The 15,246-nt window shown below is 32.6% G+C and overlaps 1 protein-coding gene across 1 annotated transcript in view; it reads right to left on the bottom strand.

Annotated features, from left to right (window-relative positions):
- LOC145261231 (cell cycle checkpoint control protein RAD9A-like) overlaps window positions 1-15,246 on the bottom strand; it is a 56,533-nt gene that overhangs the window by 19,400 nt on the left and 21,887 nt on the right. The window contains exons 5-8 of the mRNA XM_080119601.1: window positions 10,541-10,640; window positions 8,542-8,645; window positions 3,012-3,118; window positions 717-781 (exon numbers count right to left, since the gene is read on the bottom strand). Of these exons, the coding sequence (XP_079975727.1) occupies window positions 717-781; window positions 3,012-3,118; window positions 8,542-8,645; window positions 10,541-10,640 (376 nt within the window). The remainder of the gene's footprint in view (window positions 1-716; window positions 782-3,011; window positions 3,119-8,541; window positions 8,646-10,540; window positions 10,641-15,246) is intronic.

Below are 15,246 nucleotides of genomic sequence, written 5' to 3'. Positions count from 1 at the left end.
ATCCCTTTGTAATTCATATTTACAGTGAACTTCTTCACCATCCTCAAAAAAGTTATTGTTATTTAATATTTTCTGGAAAATAACCGTCAGATTATTATAACTCTTAACATTATTTTTTAATGACTGTTCAATTATTAGAGAGGTGTTCAGTTTGCTATGTACGAGGTGTCTTCAATAAATTTCCAGATTTTTTTTGTATGGGCATTTAAAATTGTAAACTCTTCAAAATTCAGTATGTTATCGCTATATATCTTATGAGATGACTGACCAATTTTTATGATTTCATATTCAAATTAACAGCTACAGCAGGAATTGGAATACACTCTACTAAACCTAATTGTCACAGTTGGTGAATTTCAAAAATGCAATCTAGATGTGAGGAAACTTTAGAAGAACGATATGCAATAAAATTCTGTTCTAAATTTGGAAAAAATGCCACAGAAACGTATGGAATGCTTCAGACTACTTTTGGACCATCTTGTATGAATCAAGTATCAGTTTTTAAATGGCATAAGAGATTCAAGGATTCTGTGAGGGATGATGAGAGGTGTGGAATATCTGGAACAGAGAGATGAAAACTTTCAGGTTATGAATGCATAAGTTTGGTCATGATAACAATGCAATTTGCAATCCTCTCTAATCCATTCGGGCAGAATTTAAAAAAAAATAGAAGACATTACTTATGGAACGTCCTTTTGTATAATTTAGTTACTTACTTTCCAGGAGTATCAAAGTTAATTTTCAATGGCAGGTTTGTCGCTTCAACAAATGTTAATATGGCCTACAAGAAGAACAAAAAAATGTGAAAAATATCAATTGAAAGAAGATTTGAAAATTATTATTATTATTTTTGGGGGAGGAGTTACCACTTATCAAGGCCCAAAAGCCACTTGAGGATAAGGTTTAATGAATGTAAGGTAGAAGTGTAGCGATCATTAACGGTAAAATTTGATTATTTATAAGGACGGCTCAACAAGAACTTGTTTACATTGGATTTGAAAACTATCATGTTGTATTCAACTGGGAAGCAGGCCAGCGGAACAATGTTCCAAAAGCGGGCAGTTCTGGGAAAGAAGCTTTGTTCATGGAATCTACGTTTAGATTTAGGCACAGACAGAGTGGGGGAAATCATATATAGCGGTTGTAGCTAGTTGAGTGTTTTTTTTTTGTGGAAGTTTGGCAACGGGAAACCACAGATTGAAGTTTAGTCAAGTACTTACCATGAAAATAATGATAAAGCAAAAACAGGCTTGCAATGTCTTTTTTTGTGGGAAAAAAATTGGAGTGGAGAAAAAAGAGCATCACCTACTAAGTTTTGAACTCTATCAAGACAGGATAGGACACGCAGAGCAGCTCCAGCGCTACTCCATTTTAGGGTGAACCTGGCTCTTATATAGAGAGAGGATTGTATCGGCAGTTAGAATACCTACTGGAGCAGTAGAGTGATACAACCATTTTTCCAGCAATCTTGGCAACAGATTTGATGTATGTGTTCCATTTCAGATCATGAAGCGTTAAAAAAAAATGTTTTCAGAATCAGATATCACAATCGATTTTCATCCATTTTGAAACAAATTTAATTATTGAGAAAAGCTTAATTCTGATTATGACCTTCAAGTGAACCTACGTAATTGTCAGGTCTCAAATAGTAACATATCCAAAAATTATGAGAAGCAGTAAGTTAGAAAAATAATTAGCTATGAAAAAAGAAATCTGTAAAATGAAGAGAAACCACTATTATGCATACTAAAATAACAAGAGGTAAGTTGACAGGGGAGATCATCAAGTTTTGTTGCTTACGTCATATAATGAACGTAATTCAAAATATTGGACAAATTTTATTCATTTAAACTTTATCGAAAACTGTTTTTTCATTAATAATTATTTTCCTATCTATCGTTTTTCGTAATTTTTGGATATGTTACTATTTGTGACATAACAAGTACATAGGTATCATTTGTTTTACTTGAAATTCAATATTTTTTTTTTTCGTTATTATAATATAGAAGCACCAATTTTTTCTTTATTTCTTTATTTTTGTTATCTCTATATAAATAAAATGAACTCATTTTTTCCCGTCGGATTTTGACCTTAATAGGATTAAAAATCAAGATATTTCATGCAAATATAATATGCACAAACGGCAGAACAATATCTGAGGTGTGTTATAGGCTTATTTCTCAAATTCCTCGATAATCTTAGATTTCTATATTTTTTCTGCTGAGAAGTCACGGCCAAAATCGGTTAAGATCAATGGAAGTGGTAAAATATTTTCTCTCTAATAAATTCCTCCTCCTCCTGCCACCACTTAACACCGTTTGGGGATCGTTCACAAGGAACAGTTGAGAAGAGAACACCGGTTTGGCTTCGTAGTTCTTTCATGTGAAGTTATTTAAAATCACTAAACTAAGCTGCAGTGCTCTGTGGCGTAGTGGTTAGCGTGCTGGACAATTCACATTATATTTTCACGTTCGCGCCGACCTACCGTAGTCGTTTTTTTTTTTTTTTTTTTTCCTAAACAACTGGAATGGACTTTTCTTGGTGGCCGAACTTTTAACGTTGCAGATGTTTTTTTTTTTTTGTTTGTTTTTTTTCACACTTTATTTTCCTACTTTTACTCATGACTCCGGGTTTGATCCTTCCTACTTACCTACCATAACATTTTTTAAAACTCCCCCCCCCCCCGTCCCGGAAACAAACACTCGGGCAATGCCGGGTACCCCTGCTAGTTATTTAATATAGGGGGAATTATGCACAAAAATCACATTTTTTAATGATTAAGGATCAAATAGATTTGAGGCACCCTAGAATGAACGACAACTGAAAGGACACATTTTGTTTTAACATAATTTTTTCTTTTTAGTTTTAATTGAATTATAAACAAAACAATATTTTCGTCTTAATGTAGGGGGAATTCTGGACAAGAACCAAAAATTTTTTCCCAATCAACTTCCATCCATGCTCAATTCTGATTAATAATTATAATTGATTATTATGGGAATAAAGCATACCCGGAGTTCCTTCAAGCAGAAGGTTATTTCCGTACTAATTCCGATATCACAGACATCAAACTCATCACGATGAAGTTTTACTTCAGTAACCATCTGTTTCTTTAAATCTAGAAACACAAAAACATAAATAAGATTTGGGCATTTTTTACAATAAACAACAGTACGAGAAAGTAGAAAAATCGAAAATTAAACAAAATACTGGTAGAAACCCACCCAATAAATGTCACGGTAACATTTATTCGGTTTCTACCATTAACTTTTTTTTTATATAATTTATGGCATTCTTTTTTTTTTTTTTTTTTGTAAAATTTATTTAATTTGTCTTGACAAGGCAAATAAAAACATTTATTAGGTTGGTGGAAAAATAATGTCGTTTTTTTGACATGAAATTGAACGTCAAAAAACAACATTTTTGCACCAATTTAATAATAAAATTTTGACCTTAATGGTGTCAACGAAAAAGAAAAAGAAAGGATACAAATGACATTCTATTTCATTTTTTTATTTTTCATATAGATGTAGCTTGTTTGTCACCGTGCGTAAAAGAAAATTCTCTTTTTGAGTGATTATGTGGACTCCAAAAGATGTGACCCTCTCGTGTTGGCCATTTTCTCTTGTTTCCATGTAACACTTGACAGTACTTGTTTTGTTTTTGAATAAACGCTTTAAAATAAGTTAAAATGTTAAAAACTTATCCAATTAGGTAAAAGCATAACTTATTTTGCCTTTGAGAACATTTATTTGTTTTATACTTTTTTTTACCACTTTTTTGTTTTGTTGTCTATAGTAAAAAAAAAATTATTTTGTGTGGATTTAACGTCAAATTCAGTTTAACATCTGCTGGCTTGTCTTTGATTGTTTTAAAAAATGGACTTACAAACTAACCTTTCTGGCCAGGTCTTTATTTATCTCTCTTTTATTTCAAATTTATCTGTATCACTTCCTCTCAATGTTTCAATTGACCCTTCCCTGCCAACTGATCTCGTTACCTAAACTTTTCTACATCTACTAAACAAGTACCCTCATCCATTTTTGTAATTTGACCAAACCAACAAAGTCTCCTGTTCTGTATATATTTCCTTACAGGGCTCTACTGATAAATTTATCTTTAGTTACCTTATGAAAACTAAATATTTTCATTTACTATCCAAATAGAAAAGTTACTAGCCAAACCTATGTGATTTTTGGAAAATGACATCATCGTTCCATGACGAGTCCATACACCATAAAGATTTTTTGTATTTTTTTAAAATAAGTATAATTCTAAATATGCATCGGATTTTATGTCAAGATTTAAAGGCATAAACATTCAAATTTCTTCAGATGTTTTTTTTAAACAGACTTTGTTTAAAAAAAAAACAAAAAAAAAACAAAGCATATATTTTCTATTAAACCTAAATGTTTGAACACCAAAATGTTTGACAACCAAAACGATATTTCCCTTTCAAATTAACTCAAACAGAATTGGTTCCAGAGTTTAAAAGTCTTTTTTTTATCTATAAACTTTGAGGATTTTATACATTTAATGGTAAAAGAATGTCCATTTCTACTTTGTTGTTCAAATAATCGGTTTAGCTTTGTGTAAAGACTTTAGAAGCAAAGTTTTATTCTTGAGCAATTAATTACTGTCGTCCCGAGATACGCCTGTTTTGTTTGTCGTATTGAAGTCTACGTACTTTTTTTTTTACTTTTTGGACACCTCAAGGTCCTTTGTCATCCCATGCAAAGAAGGGGTCGACTAATCAAATTGTGTCGTTCTTGCGCCACGCTGATGTGCTAAAAATAACTCTAGAGTGTCAAAGGGGTTGCGATGCTGCTGCTCAAATATACCTTGTCACAAAGTTCAGACTCGCATGGCGACGTCATTGGAGTGGGGTTGATTCGTCACACTACACTTCAAAAGTATCAAAACAATCAGTATGAAATACAAAGTTCCATTAAGGAACACCACTGCTTGTTTACATTTGAAGTGAAGTCAGTGGTTTGAACTCCAAAATTTTGTTCAACTACCAAGGTAAGAAAATCTCCAACTTTTGGTTTGAACATTGAGTTGTTTGATCACTGACACATTCGACAACCAAGGTATCACTGTATTTTAAAAAGTAATTTGACTGTTCATTTTATTAAAATAAAGGTTGAAAAGACATTTTTCACTCAGTAATGAGCTTTGGAAGAGTGTTGGTGAAAAAACACAATCACCAAAAGATAAGCGTTTTATTATTTCTAGTTGCAAATGTGATTGTTTTACTTGCAACATAAAACCCTGCCTTAGACTATCCAAATGTAATCTTATCATTCTCCTATCATTTCTCTTCATGCAACACATATCCTCAAACTTGACTATCAAATTTTACTTCCATAGATCATCACACTGCATATACATGCCTGATAGATTCTTCTCTAGATTGACAGTTGTAATGTTCTGTTGCTTATTAATGGCAATTGATAATTATTGTTTCATGTTTGAGAAAATACAAACAAACAACTTGATTTTTATTTAAAGTTTTCAAAGTTTTTTTTAAAAACTTTTTGGGCACGAGTTTGTAAAAATAGCCATTTTGACAAGTATCTGAGGAATGAAGGTAACTTTTTGTTATGTTTGTAGGTTGAACCAAATAACATATAAGGCAATATAAATGAAGACTCAACAAACAAAGGTAGATCAATAAGAAGTGTATTAGGAAAAGTATATTTACAGTATATTTACATAATGGTTGTCAAGTAAGAGAGTCTTGGCTGGAGAACATATCTGCTCTCGGCTCGGCCTTCGGTGGCTTCTGGTTAACACACACTCAGACTAACAGAGTCTTGTTATTTATGTGTAATATTATCGACATATGTAAATGAGTGTGTGCCACCACAACACTTTTAATACAACTATTCAAATGTATTAAGTATTTTAATACAAATATTCATGATTGACAATATCAAAGATTGCCAACAATTCTAGCATGAATTTCAGGAGCATTAAACCTATTTTTGTTTTCTAGATGTATAATCTCAATACTTATCATTATATATCACTATTTACTATTATATATGTATGTATATATATTAGGTTAAGAAGAAAGTTCTTGCAGAAATTTTAATCTTAATTTCAAATGATGTATTTTCAAATAAGTTTTCGTTATAATACCTAAAGAGCATTTTTCGCTCTAATTGTTTAAATTGCAATCGTTTTAAAACAATTATGTCTTCTTTTCAGAATGTTGAATACAAGATTGAAAAAACAAATTTGCACAATATTCTTGTATCAATTCAAGCTAGGCCGAAAAGCTGCTGAAACAGCTTGCGATATCAAGAAAACATTTGGCTCAGGAACCACTACCGAACACACAGTACAATGGTGGTTTAAGAAATTAAGAAATTTTGTGGCGGCGACGAGAGTTTTGAAGATGATGACCATAGTGGTTGGTCATCAAATGTTGACAATGATCAATTAAAAGCCTCGGTTGGAGCCAATCTATGTACAACTGTTAAAGAACTTGCTTCTGAATTAGACATAATTTCCAACCACTTGAGAGAGATTCAAAATACAAAAAATACTTGATTATTGGGTGCCTCACAAATTGAATGACAACCAAAAGAAATGCTTTATCAAGTGTCATCTTCCCTTCTTTTACGCAACAAAAACAATCCATTTCTTGATCAGGTTGGGACTTGCAATAAAAAGTGGATCCTTTACAATAACCCGTGACAATCAGCTCAGTGGTTAGACGCCGACAAAGCTCTACAACATTTCCCCAAAGCCAGAGTTGCACGAAAAGAGGATCATGCTGACTGTTTGGTGGTCTGCGACCGGTCTCATCTATTACAGTTTTTTGAATGCAGACGAAACCATTACAGCAGTGAAGTATTGTCAACAAATGGATAAAATGCATCAGAAACTTTAGCAACAACAACCAGCATTAGTCAAGAGAAAAGGCCTAATTCTCCTCCACGACAATGCCTGACCACACGTTGCTAAACTGACCCTGCAGAAGTTGAACGCATTGGGTTATGAAACTCTGCCTCATCCACTATATTCTCCAGACCTGTCACCAATCGACTACCACTTTTTTAGTATCTTGACAACTTTCTGCATGAGAAATGCTTAAAAAACCTAAGCGATATCAAAAATGCCTTCAGTGATTTCATCGCCAACAGAGCACAAGATTTTCACAATACTGGCATAAATAAACTTGTTTTGCGTTGGCAAAAATGCATTGATTCTGATGGTGCTTATTTCGATCAGTAAATTTTTGTTTGAGCTGAGATGTGTTCATCTGAATTGAAAAGTTAAAAACCACAAGAACTTTCAAAGATAAAGCTTAAAGTTACATAAGAACTTTATTACATTATTAAGTCAATAAGAGCTAAAGAAAAATGTAAAAGTAAAAAAGACTTTGAAAACATTCAGATTAAAAATGGGAAAATTCTGGGGATTAGAATTGAAAAAAAAAAAAATTATAGGGGGTATAATAATGGGGGTAAAAGAGTAATAAATACTAAAAGAATATAGAAAAATATATATAAGAAAATGGAATGCTAAGAAAAATGTTACTACATATATATATATATATATATAGTCTTATTTGTAGTATTCCGAATTTTACTGGGTTTATATAATTCAGTAATCGTTCATATACCAATAAATTTTAAGCCAAAAAGAGATGACTTAAACTGTAAGCTACAAAATTATCATATTTCATAATTGAACATTCATATATTGTTTTAACAAAAATCAAGACATCAAAGAATTGGTTGATAGCAACAAATAGTGTATTTCATCGTTAGTTACAATTGTTTCAAGACTATTCGGACAAATTCAAACATTATGTAATTTGAAAATTTTCACAAGAATAGCCTTTCTTCAGACTTATTGAATAAAAAACACTTTAACAATGAAACATTATGGAAACCATTTCTCTTATAAAGAAAAGAAAACAAGCGAAAATATTTTACCTATATCACATCCTTGCAAGGATGCGATATAGTTAAAACACCAAAGTGAAAATATCAAAAAATACAGTAAATCAAGATTATAGGCTAAAAAGAGATAATTATAACCTGCTTTTAAAAATGCTTATAAGGTGTTTATCAGGAAAGTACAAATACTATTTAAACAAAGGGTTATAGTATTTTATAGGTTGCTTACATTTCAAATACCACACAAATAAACGTTAATTTCTCTTTAATATAATTTAATATACCTAAGTATAATTTAATATACCTAAATATAACAAAATATAATTAAATATAACAAAATATAATTAAATATAACTAAATATAATTCAATATAACTAAATATAATTCAATATAACTAAATATAATTCAATATACCTAAATATAACAAAATATACCTAAATATAATTTAATACACCTAACTATAATTTAATATACCTAAACATAATTTAATATACCTAAACATAATTTAATATACCTAAACATGATTTAATATACCTAAATATAAAAATATCACTTTATCGCCAGAAATAATGCAACCCTTTATTGTGTATGCATATGAAAATAATGTCATACAAATTCTTACCTGATTCTTCGATATAATTTTTGAAGGATATTTTTTCAGATGATACAACTAATGTGACTTCTTCTTGGTTACTTTGGAAATGGATAACAGCATCACACAACATCCTAAAAAAAAACAAACAAAAAAAACACCCATTTCATTAAAGAGGGGAAAAAAATCTACAATAAAAGCAACATAATTCTAAGGATGAACTAGAAAAACAGCAAGAGTATTTGCTGGGTCTGAGTGAAAAAACTTTATCATGCAATAATATTGAACTGCTAAAGAAGACACTGGCCTTTTGACTAGGGGCAAAGTGTAATAGTTGGTGATCCGTTTTAGATTGATCATCGGTGGGAATCCTTTCTAGACCAACTATTGGTGATAATCTATTTTGACTATTGGCGATGATCCATTCTGGAATGACTACCAGTAATGATCTGTTTAGACTGACTACTGGTGATGATCTGTTCTAGACTCTGCTGGTGGCGATCTGTTCCAGACTCTGCGATCCATTCTAGACTCTGCCAATGATGATCCGTTCCAGACTCTACTGGTGACGATATGTTCCACAGGCGGGCAGTTTTGGGAAAGAAGCTTTGTTCATGGAATCTGCGTTTAGATTTAGGCACAGATAGAGAATGGGGGAAATCGTATATATTGGTTATAGATAGTGGAGTATTTTTTGTGAAAGTTTGGCAAGGGGGAACGATAGATTGGAGTTCAGTCGAGCACCTGCCATGAAAATAATAGAGCAGAGACAGGCTTTCAACATTTCTTCCATGGGGAAAGAGGTTTCAGGGAAAAGAAAAGAGCATCACTTCCTAGATTTCGAAACTAGTTTTGAACTCTATCAAGACTGGATAGGGCGTGCATGACTCCACCAAAAAGGAGGAGGATTTATTGGTGACTGTACCAAACCGTAATGCCGAAACCCTAATCCTTTCCATGATAAATAAATACATTCTGCCACTGGTGACCATGGTAGTATCCGATTTTGAACAATTTAATGAATTTTGATGGAGGTTTGTTTGGTCTCTCTCCGGCTACCAGATAAATGTTGTTAAATTCTCAAATGTGGTTTGTGTCATACAGTATTCAAAGGTATATATATATATATATATATATATATATATATATATATATATATATATATATATTATTTAATTAATTGGAATGTTTTATTGAGATGAGTATTATTTATTCATTGATTTATTGCGAACTATTATCCTCATCTTTTAGTTGTTGTTTCATGACGTTTCGGCCAACTATTCCTCTGGCCTTCGTCAGGTGATAAACATGACGGGATAGAAACTCCGAATCTCCTAACTGCATCCTCAGCAATTACTGCCTTCCATAGTTGTTTTCCGTCTCACCATGTTTTTGGCCAACTCAGCCTTTGGGTAGGATTGAAACCGCTATCTTCAGACAATGCTCTCCTGGAACCATAGAGATTCCACTGCACCACAGGCCCCTACAAAGGCCAGAGGAATAGTTTGCCGAAACATTGTAAAACAGCAACTAAAAGATGAGGATAATAGTCCACAATAAATAAATGAGAATTCAAAGGGTTAGCGTATGGTTTGCCATAAATACCTCATGGATGTACAATAGAAGACACATTATTCATATTAAAAGAATGGATGAGAGATGTAGAACATCTGATTCATTTCACTGGAGGAAGCAAAAAAGAAAACATGGAAGGAAATGATGAGGATGAATCTGAGAGAAAAAAGTATAAATAAAGACCTGGCCAGAGATAGTTAAGTTTGAAAGTTAATTTCTAAAAGCCGTCAGATGCATGCCAGAGTGTGTAAAACAAATGTTAAACTGGGGGTGGAGAAAAAGAGAAAATGAAGAAAAAGAAACAAAAGAGAAAAAGAAAATGAAGAATGAAGAAAAAGAAACAAGAAAAAGAAAAAGAGAAAAAACAAAATAAAGAAGTAGAAGAAAAAGAAGAACCATCATTGCTATCCCCCACCCCCTACTTGCAGAGAGAAGAAAAAGATATAGTTCTTACTTGCTGGGTGAAATAAGTGAATTTTCACAGTTGTCACTATTAAATATAGCATTTAACGATTCACATTCAATAAACGTAAGATTGTGTGTCTTTACGATACCTGTAAGTAAAAAAAAGAGAAAAAAACAAATTTAAAATCTCTATTTATAAAGTTGGTTCATCATACTAACGATGAGATTAAAATTCACATTCAAAATAGAATAATAACTTTCTAATAAACTGATCAGGTTTATGCACTCAACCTACTATGGTTAACTCATTTGCATATTGCTTTGCAAAAAGCCATCTCATTAATTCACTATTCATTGTTATTGTTTTCTAATTCAATGATTATTTTAACTTTGTTATAATAGACTAGCATGACTAGATGAGGATTGATAATTCATATTTTGTGTAAGTCAAGCAGAAAAAAAAAATTATGACTAAGTATTGTGTGTGTGAGATTCCATGCTAATGTGGAAAAACTAGGAAACACATTAAAAACAGTATGAACTAGTGTTCCACTTTTAATAAAAATTAATAATATCAAAAAATAGTTCTCAATAAAATTCAATTTGGACAATTTACGATATACTTACAAACTTAAAATCAAAATGTAAATGCGAGATGACAGTGTAGTACAATGAAAAAGCTCCCTTTTGGAGGAGCTGGGGAGGGCTTATACATTAATTAACCTTGTGCAAAACTTCTGTATTTGTAGGGAGGCAAACATACACACATCTCAACGAGTGCACATTTTTAAAGGTTGACGCTCTCGGCACACAAAGATTGACAGCTGTTTACATAATTTGGTGCACAGTGAAAGGTCAGCTTTGCATGCTGACATCTGAATTTGAAAAATAAAACATATATATTAGTGGTGGGACGATTAATCAGAATCGTTAATCATAAGAATCGTGTATTTTGGGGGGAATCGGAATTGGATTGTTAAAAAATACCTTAGATTTATGATTCTTTCATTATGATTCTCTTATATTTTTAAGTTGAACTGTTTGTTTGAAGTGAGATTAAAGCTGTCAAAAATTTGATAAAAACGTAATAGAACTTTTCATAACACATTTAATATGATAAACAAGAATTTTAATAACTACTTTAAAGATAATCTTTATTTATCTTAGCGCTGTCTGTCTATTTCAAAACTTTGAGGCCCATGATTAGTTATCTATCGGTCGGCTTTTTTAAAGTATCCAAAAACAAAAACGTTAGAACTACATATTATGCTGACTGACGGTTCCGCTTAAGGTCTTTCAAAAACTACAAACGAAAACAATCATTTTGCTATCTGTTAAATAAATGTGGTAAGTGAATTTAATTTTTTTTCTTTTAGAAATTTACATTTCATTAAAATATTTTGCGAATGAAGCAATTACACATTTTTTTTGGAACTTCTTTGCACAACAAAAACCAAAAAAAAAAAAAAAAAATGTGAAAAATTTATTAACACCGCCCCAACACCACCCCAGTTCTAAAAAAAAAAAAAATGTCTTTCCGACATCAGCCCCCTCCCCACTTGGAGTGCTTTTCTTCTTTTTCATATAATTTTAAATGTTCCACAAAAGATTTGTACGCCATGTGAAAAGGCAGTTTGCTACATGAAGGCACATTCAACAACCGTCGTTTATGTTACTGCGCGCTCACGCATAGCGTAAGCTGTAAAATGGTGGAAAATAATCCCTGGGTTCAGGGGTTAATACCATACAAACGGTAAATTTGCGACACGTTTGATTATCAGATTCGTTGTCAGCAACCTCGATTACCTCTAAAAAATTAAATTAGAGTGGTCGGTTTTCTGTTGTAGCGTATCGCTATGTTTGCTGTATATAATTATATAATAAAAATAAATATAAAAATAAACCAATTTATTTAGATTTAAAAAATAATGTTATTATTGTTAAAAATATTTTTTAAAAAGTCCAATAAATAAATAGGAATAATTTGAGACGATTGAATATAAAATGCTAAAAATTTAATCAAAGATTTAGTTATTTGTAAATTTCATTTAGAATATTTGAATATTCTAGAAAGTGGAATAAAAATCAGTTAGCGATTGAAGCTATAAAAAAAAATGTTAAAATTTAAAGAGTTATCGAAGATAAAGAGAAAATAAAACAAAAAAAATGAATATAAAAAAATAAACAAAACATGTTATTCCCCTTTAAATTTGATGTTATTGTATTTTTGTTGAATTAACCATGACTTACTTTTTCTTTATATTTTTTAAATATATAAAATAACTCCTGAAATTGATTGTTATTAATTTCATCGTGCATGTTTAATTCATGGTTAAAATATTTGTTTTGACTTTTATCTTCAATGAAAGAAATTTTACGAAAAAAATCAAATCGTTTCCGAAATTCTCTTAATTGTATTTCTACTTTTTCGTTGTACCAAATTTTTTCGCTACACAAAAACTTTTGATTATATAATGGTATATTTCAAAACAACAATTGCACGGGAATCGGTATCGGAATCGTTAATCAACATTTTCCTGAAATCAGAATTGGAAAAAATTTAGGAATCGTCCCAACATTAATATATATATATATATATATATATATATATATATGTATATATATATATACAGGCAAATCTTTATGATGTACATACTCATTACAGAATGAAGATGTCATATTCCAAAAATCACGTAAACTGATCAAGTACTTTTTTTAATAAGAAAATAAAATTTTATGAGTAAGCAAGGAGAGGGCCGTGAAACGCCATGTTTTTTTTAGAATATGTTAAAATTCAAAGGCTGACAACTCAATTTGACTACTGAGATTTACAGACTGTGCTATTTTATTATTATTCGCTAAAAATTGCAAATATTTGATTTTCTTAATTAAAAAGGAAAACTACTAGATCAATTTATGTGATTTTTCAAATATGACATCTTCTTTTCGGGACACGTGCTTACACTATTAAGATTTTTCTGTATCTTGATTTTTTCCATGCCCTGCTGTCATCTAAAATATTGTTTGGGCACAACTCGTAGTTCAATTCTTAACACCTACTCACATTTTAAATGTTATCCTAGACCCAAGCTAACATGAATAATAAAAAAAAAAAAAATAAAATAAAAATAAAAATATATATATATATGTATAAAGGGAAAGCCTCAAACCACATTATCTCCTTCTTCATAGTTTCTTACACTGCATGAGCTCTACTCAACCCCTTTATCCAGTAACAATGATATAACAATGTCCCTAATTCACTTTGAGGAGTGTAACTATTTAGCAGATATATAACCTCTACAAATTAACCCAGTAACATTAACTAACCACGCGGGGGTCGCAAAAATACCTGGATTAGAACCCAGGCGCGGAGCAAAACCCTCTCAGTGGTGACGGACCCAGTAGATCTTTCCAGATCATCCGTCTAGGAGAAGGAAAACTCTGAAACTAAACCAAAGGGGAGGGAGGCCTCTTCAGTCTTGGATGACAACCTTCCTAGAGCTGGTGACTCAAACAAATTACCGGTTTGCAAACCTAAATTGCTTAAGGAGTAGATAGGTTCTGTCTATCGCCCGGCTTCTGTACTCCTTCTTTGCCTATTAGTCAGGCGCAGAGATTGAATCACAGTGATTCGACAGAAACACCCAGTGATAGATCTTGTTTCTTGTCTAGGGCAATGAACGCCATCTCCCCACTCCTGACACACCCCACCCCTAAAGCTGGGCACTTGAGTGCTTGAGTACCATAAATGCCTGAGCAATTAGATTGGGTTGACCTTCCTCTGATGGGATGAGGGTACCGGATTGACAGTTACTGGCTGCTGTTTCCGACTGGTAGTACAGGAGCCCTAACTCTTTGGTAGCACTTGGAGCGGCTGCTACCTCAACAGCTGTATAATATCGGGATGTTTGCAGTGCCATGTCGCGCATGGAAAGGGACCCTGCACTCATCCCCGGTGGGCTTTCCCGAGGCCACAGTCCTAGTTGATGGAGGGTCAGCTGATGGTCTACTTGTGATGCATGTGTGATACTCTGCATAACCTCCTGTTTGGCTCCCCCTAACCTAACTGAAACTCGTTAAAAATATGATGACAGTATAATCTAAAAATAAGCTTAAACCAGGCTTAGGGTCAAACAAATCCAACTTGCCTCCTCCCTTGAGGCTTGCATTCACAAATATCCGTGAGCTTAGAACTAATTTAGCTGATGTTGAAGCATTTCTCCTAACAAATACCCCGGATATCTTTAAGTGAGACTAACCTACACTCCTCCATCCCCTCTAACTACTTTAACATGCCTGGATATCTCCCACTCTGCCGTAAGGACTCTGACAGACATATGCACGGACTTGGAGTCTACATTCGTAATACCCTTCCCTTGACTAGAGAAACAAACCTAGAAACGGATGATCAAGCCTTTATGTGCTTTAGACTAATTATGCAACACAATGTTAGCTACTTTTAATTTCTCTACCGCTCTCCCTCGACCCAAGACTGCACCATAATAAACAAAGTATCTGACAGCATAGACACAGCACTCTCCTTCGACACTAGCGCCCAAGTACATGTATTTGGTGACTTTAATGTCCATCACAAAAACTGGCTTGGATTCTCTACTTACACAGATGCAGCGGGCAGCGCAACTCACAGCTTCTCTATATCTCACTCCCAATCGCAAATTGTTATTTTTCCAACCCGTTTTCCTGATCAGGAAGAACAACACGCATCACTCTTAGATCTGTTTTTGACCACAG

Source organism: Euprymna scolopes, chromosome 37 (genome assembly GCF_053919585.1).
Source record: "Euprymna scolopes isolate OS-2025 chromosome 37, ASM5391958v1, whole genome shotgun sequence".
NCBI lineage: Eukaryota > Metazoa > Mollusca > Cephalopoda > Sepiida > Sepiolidae > Euprymna > Euprymna scolopes.
Note: the sequence above shows the minus strand (reverse complement) of the source record. Positions and strands in the feature narration are given on the sequence as shown.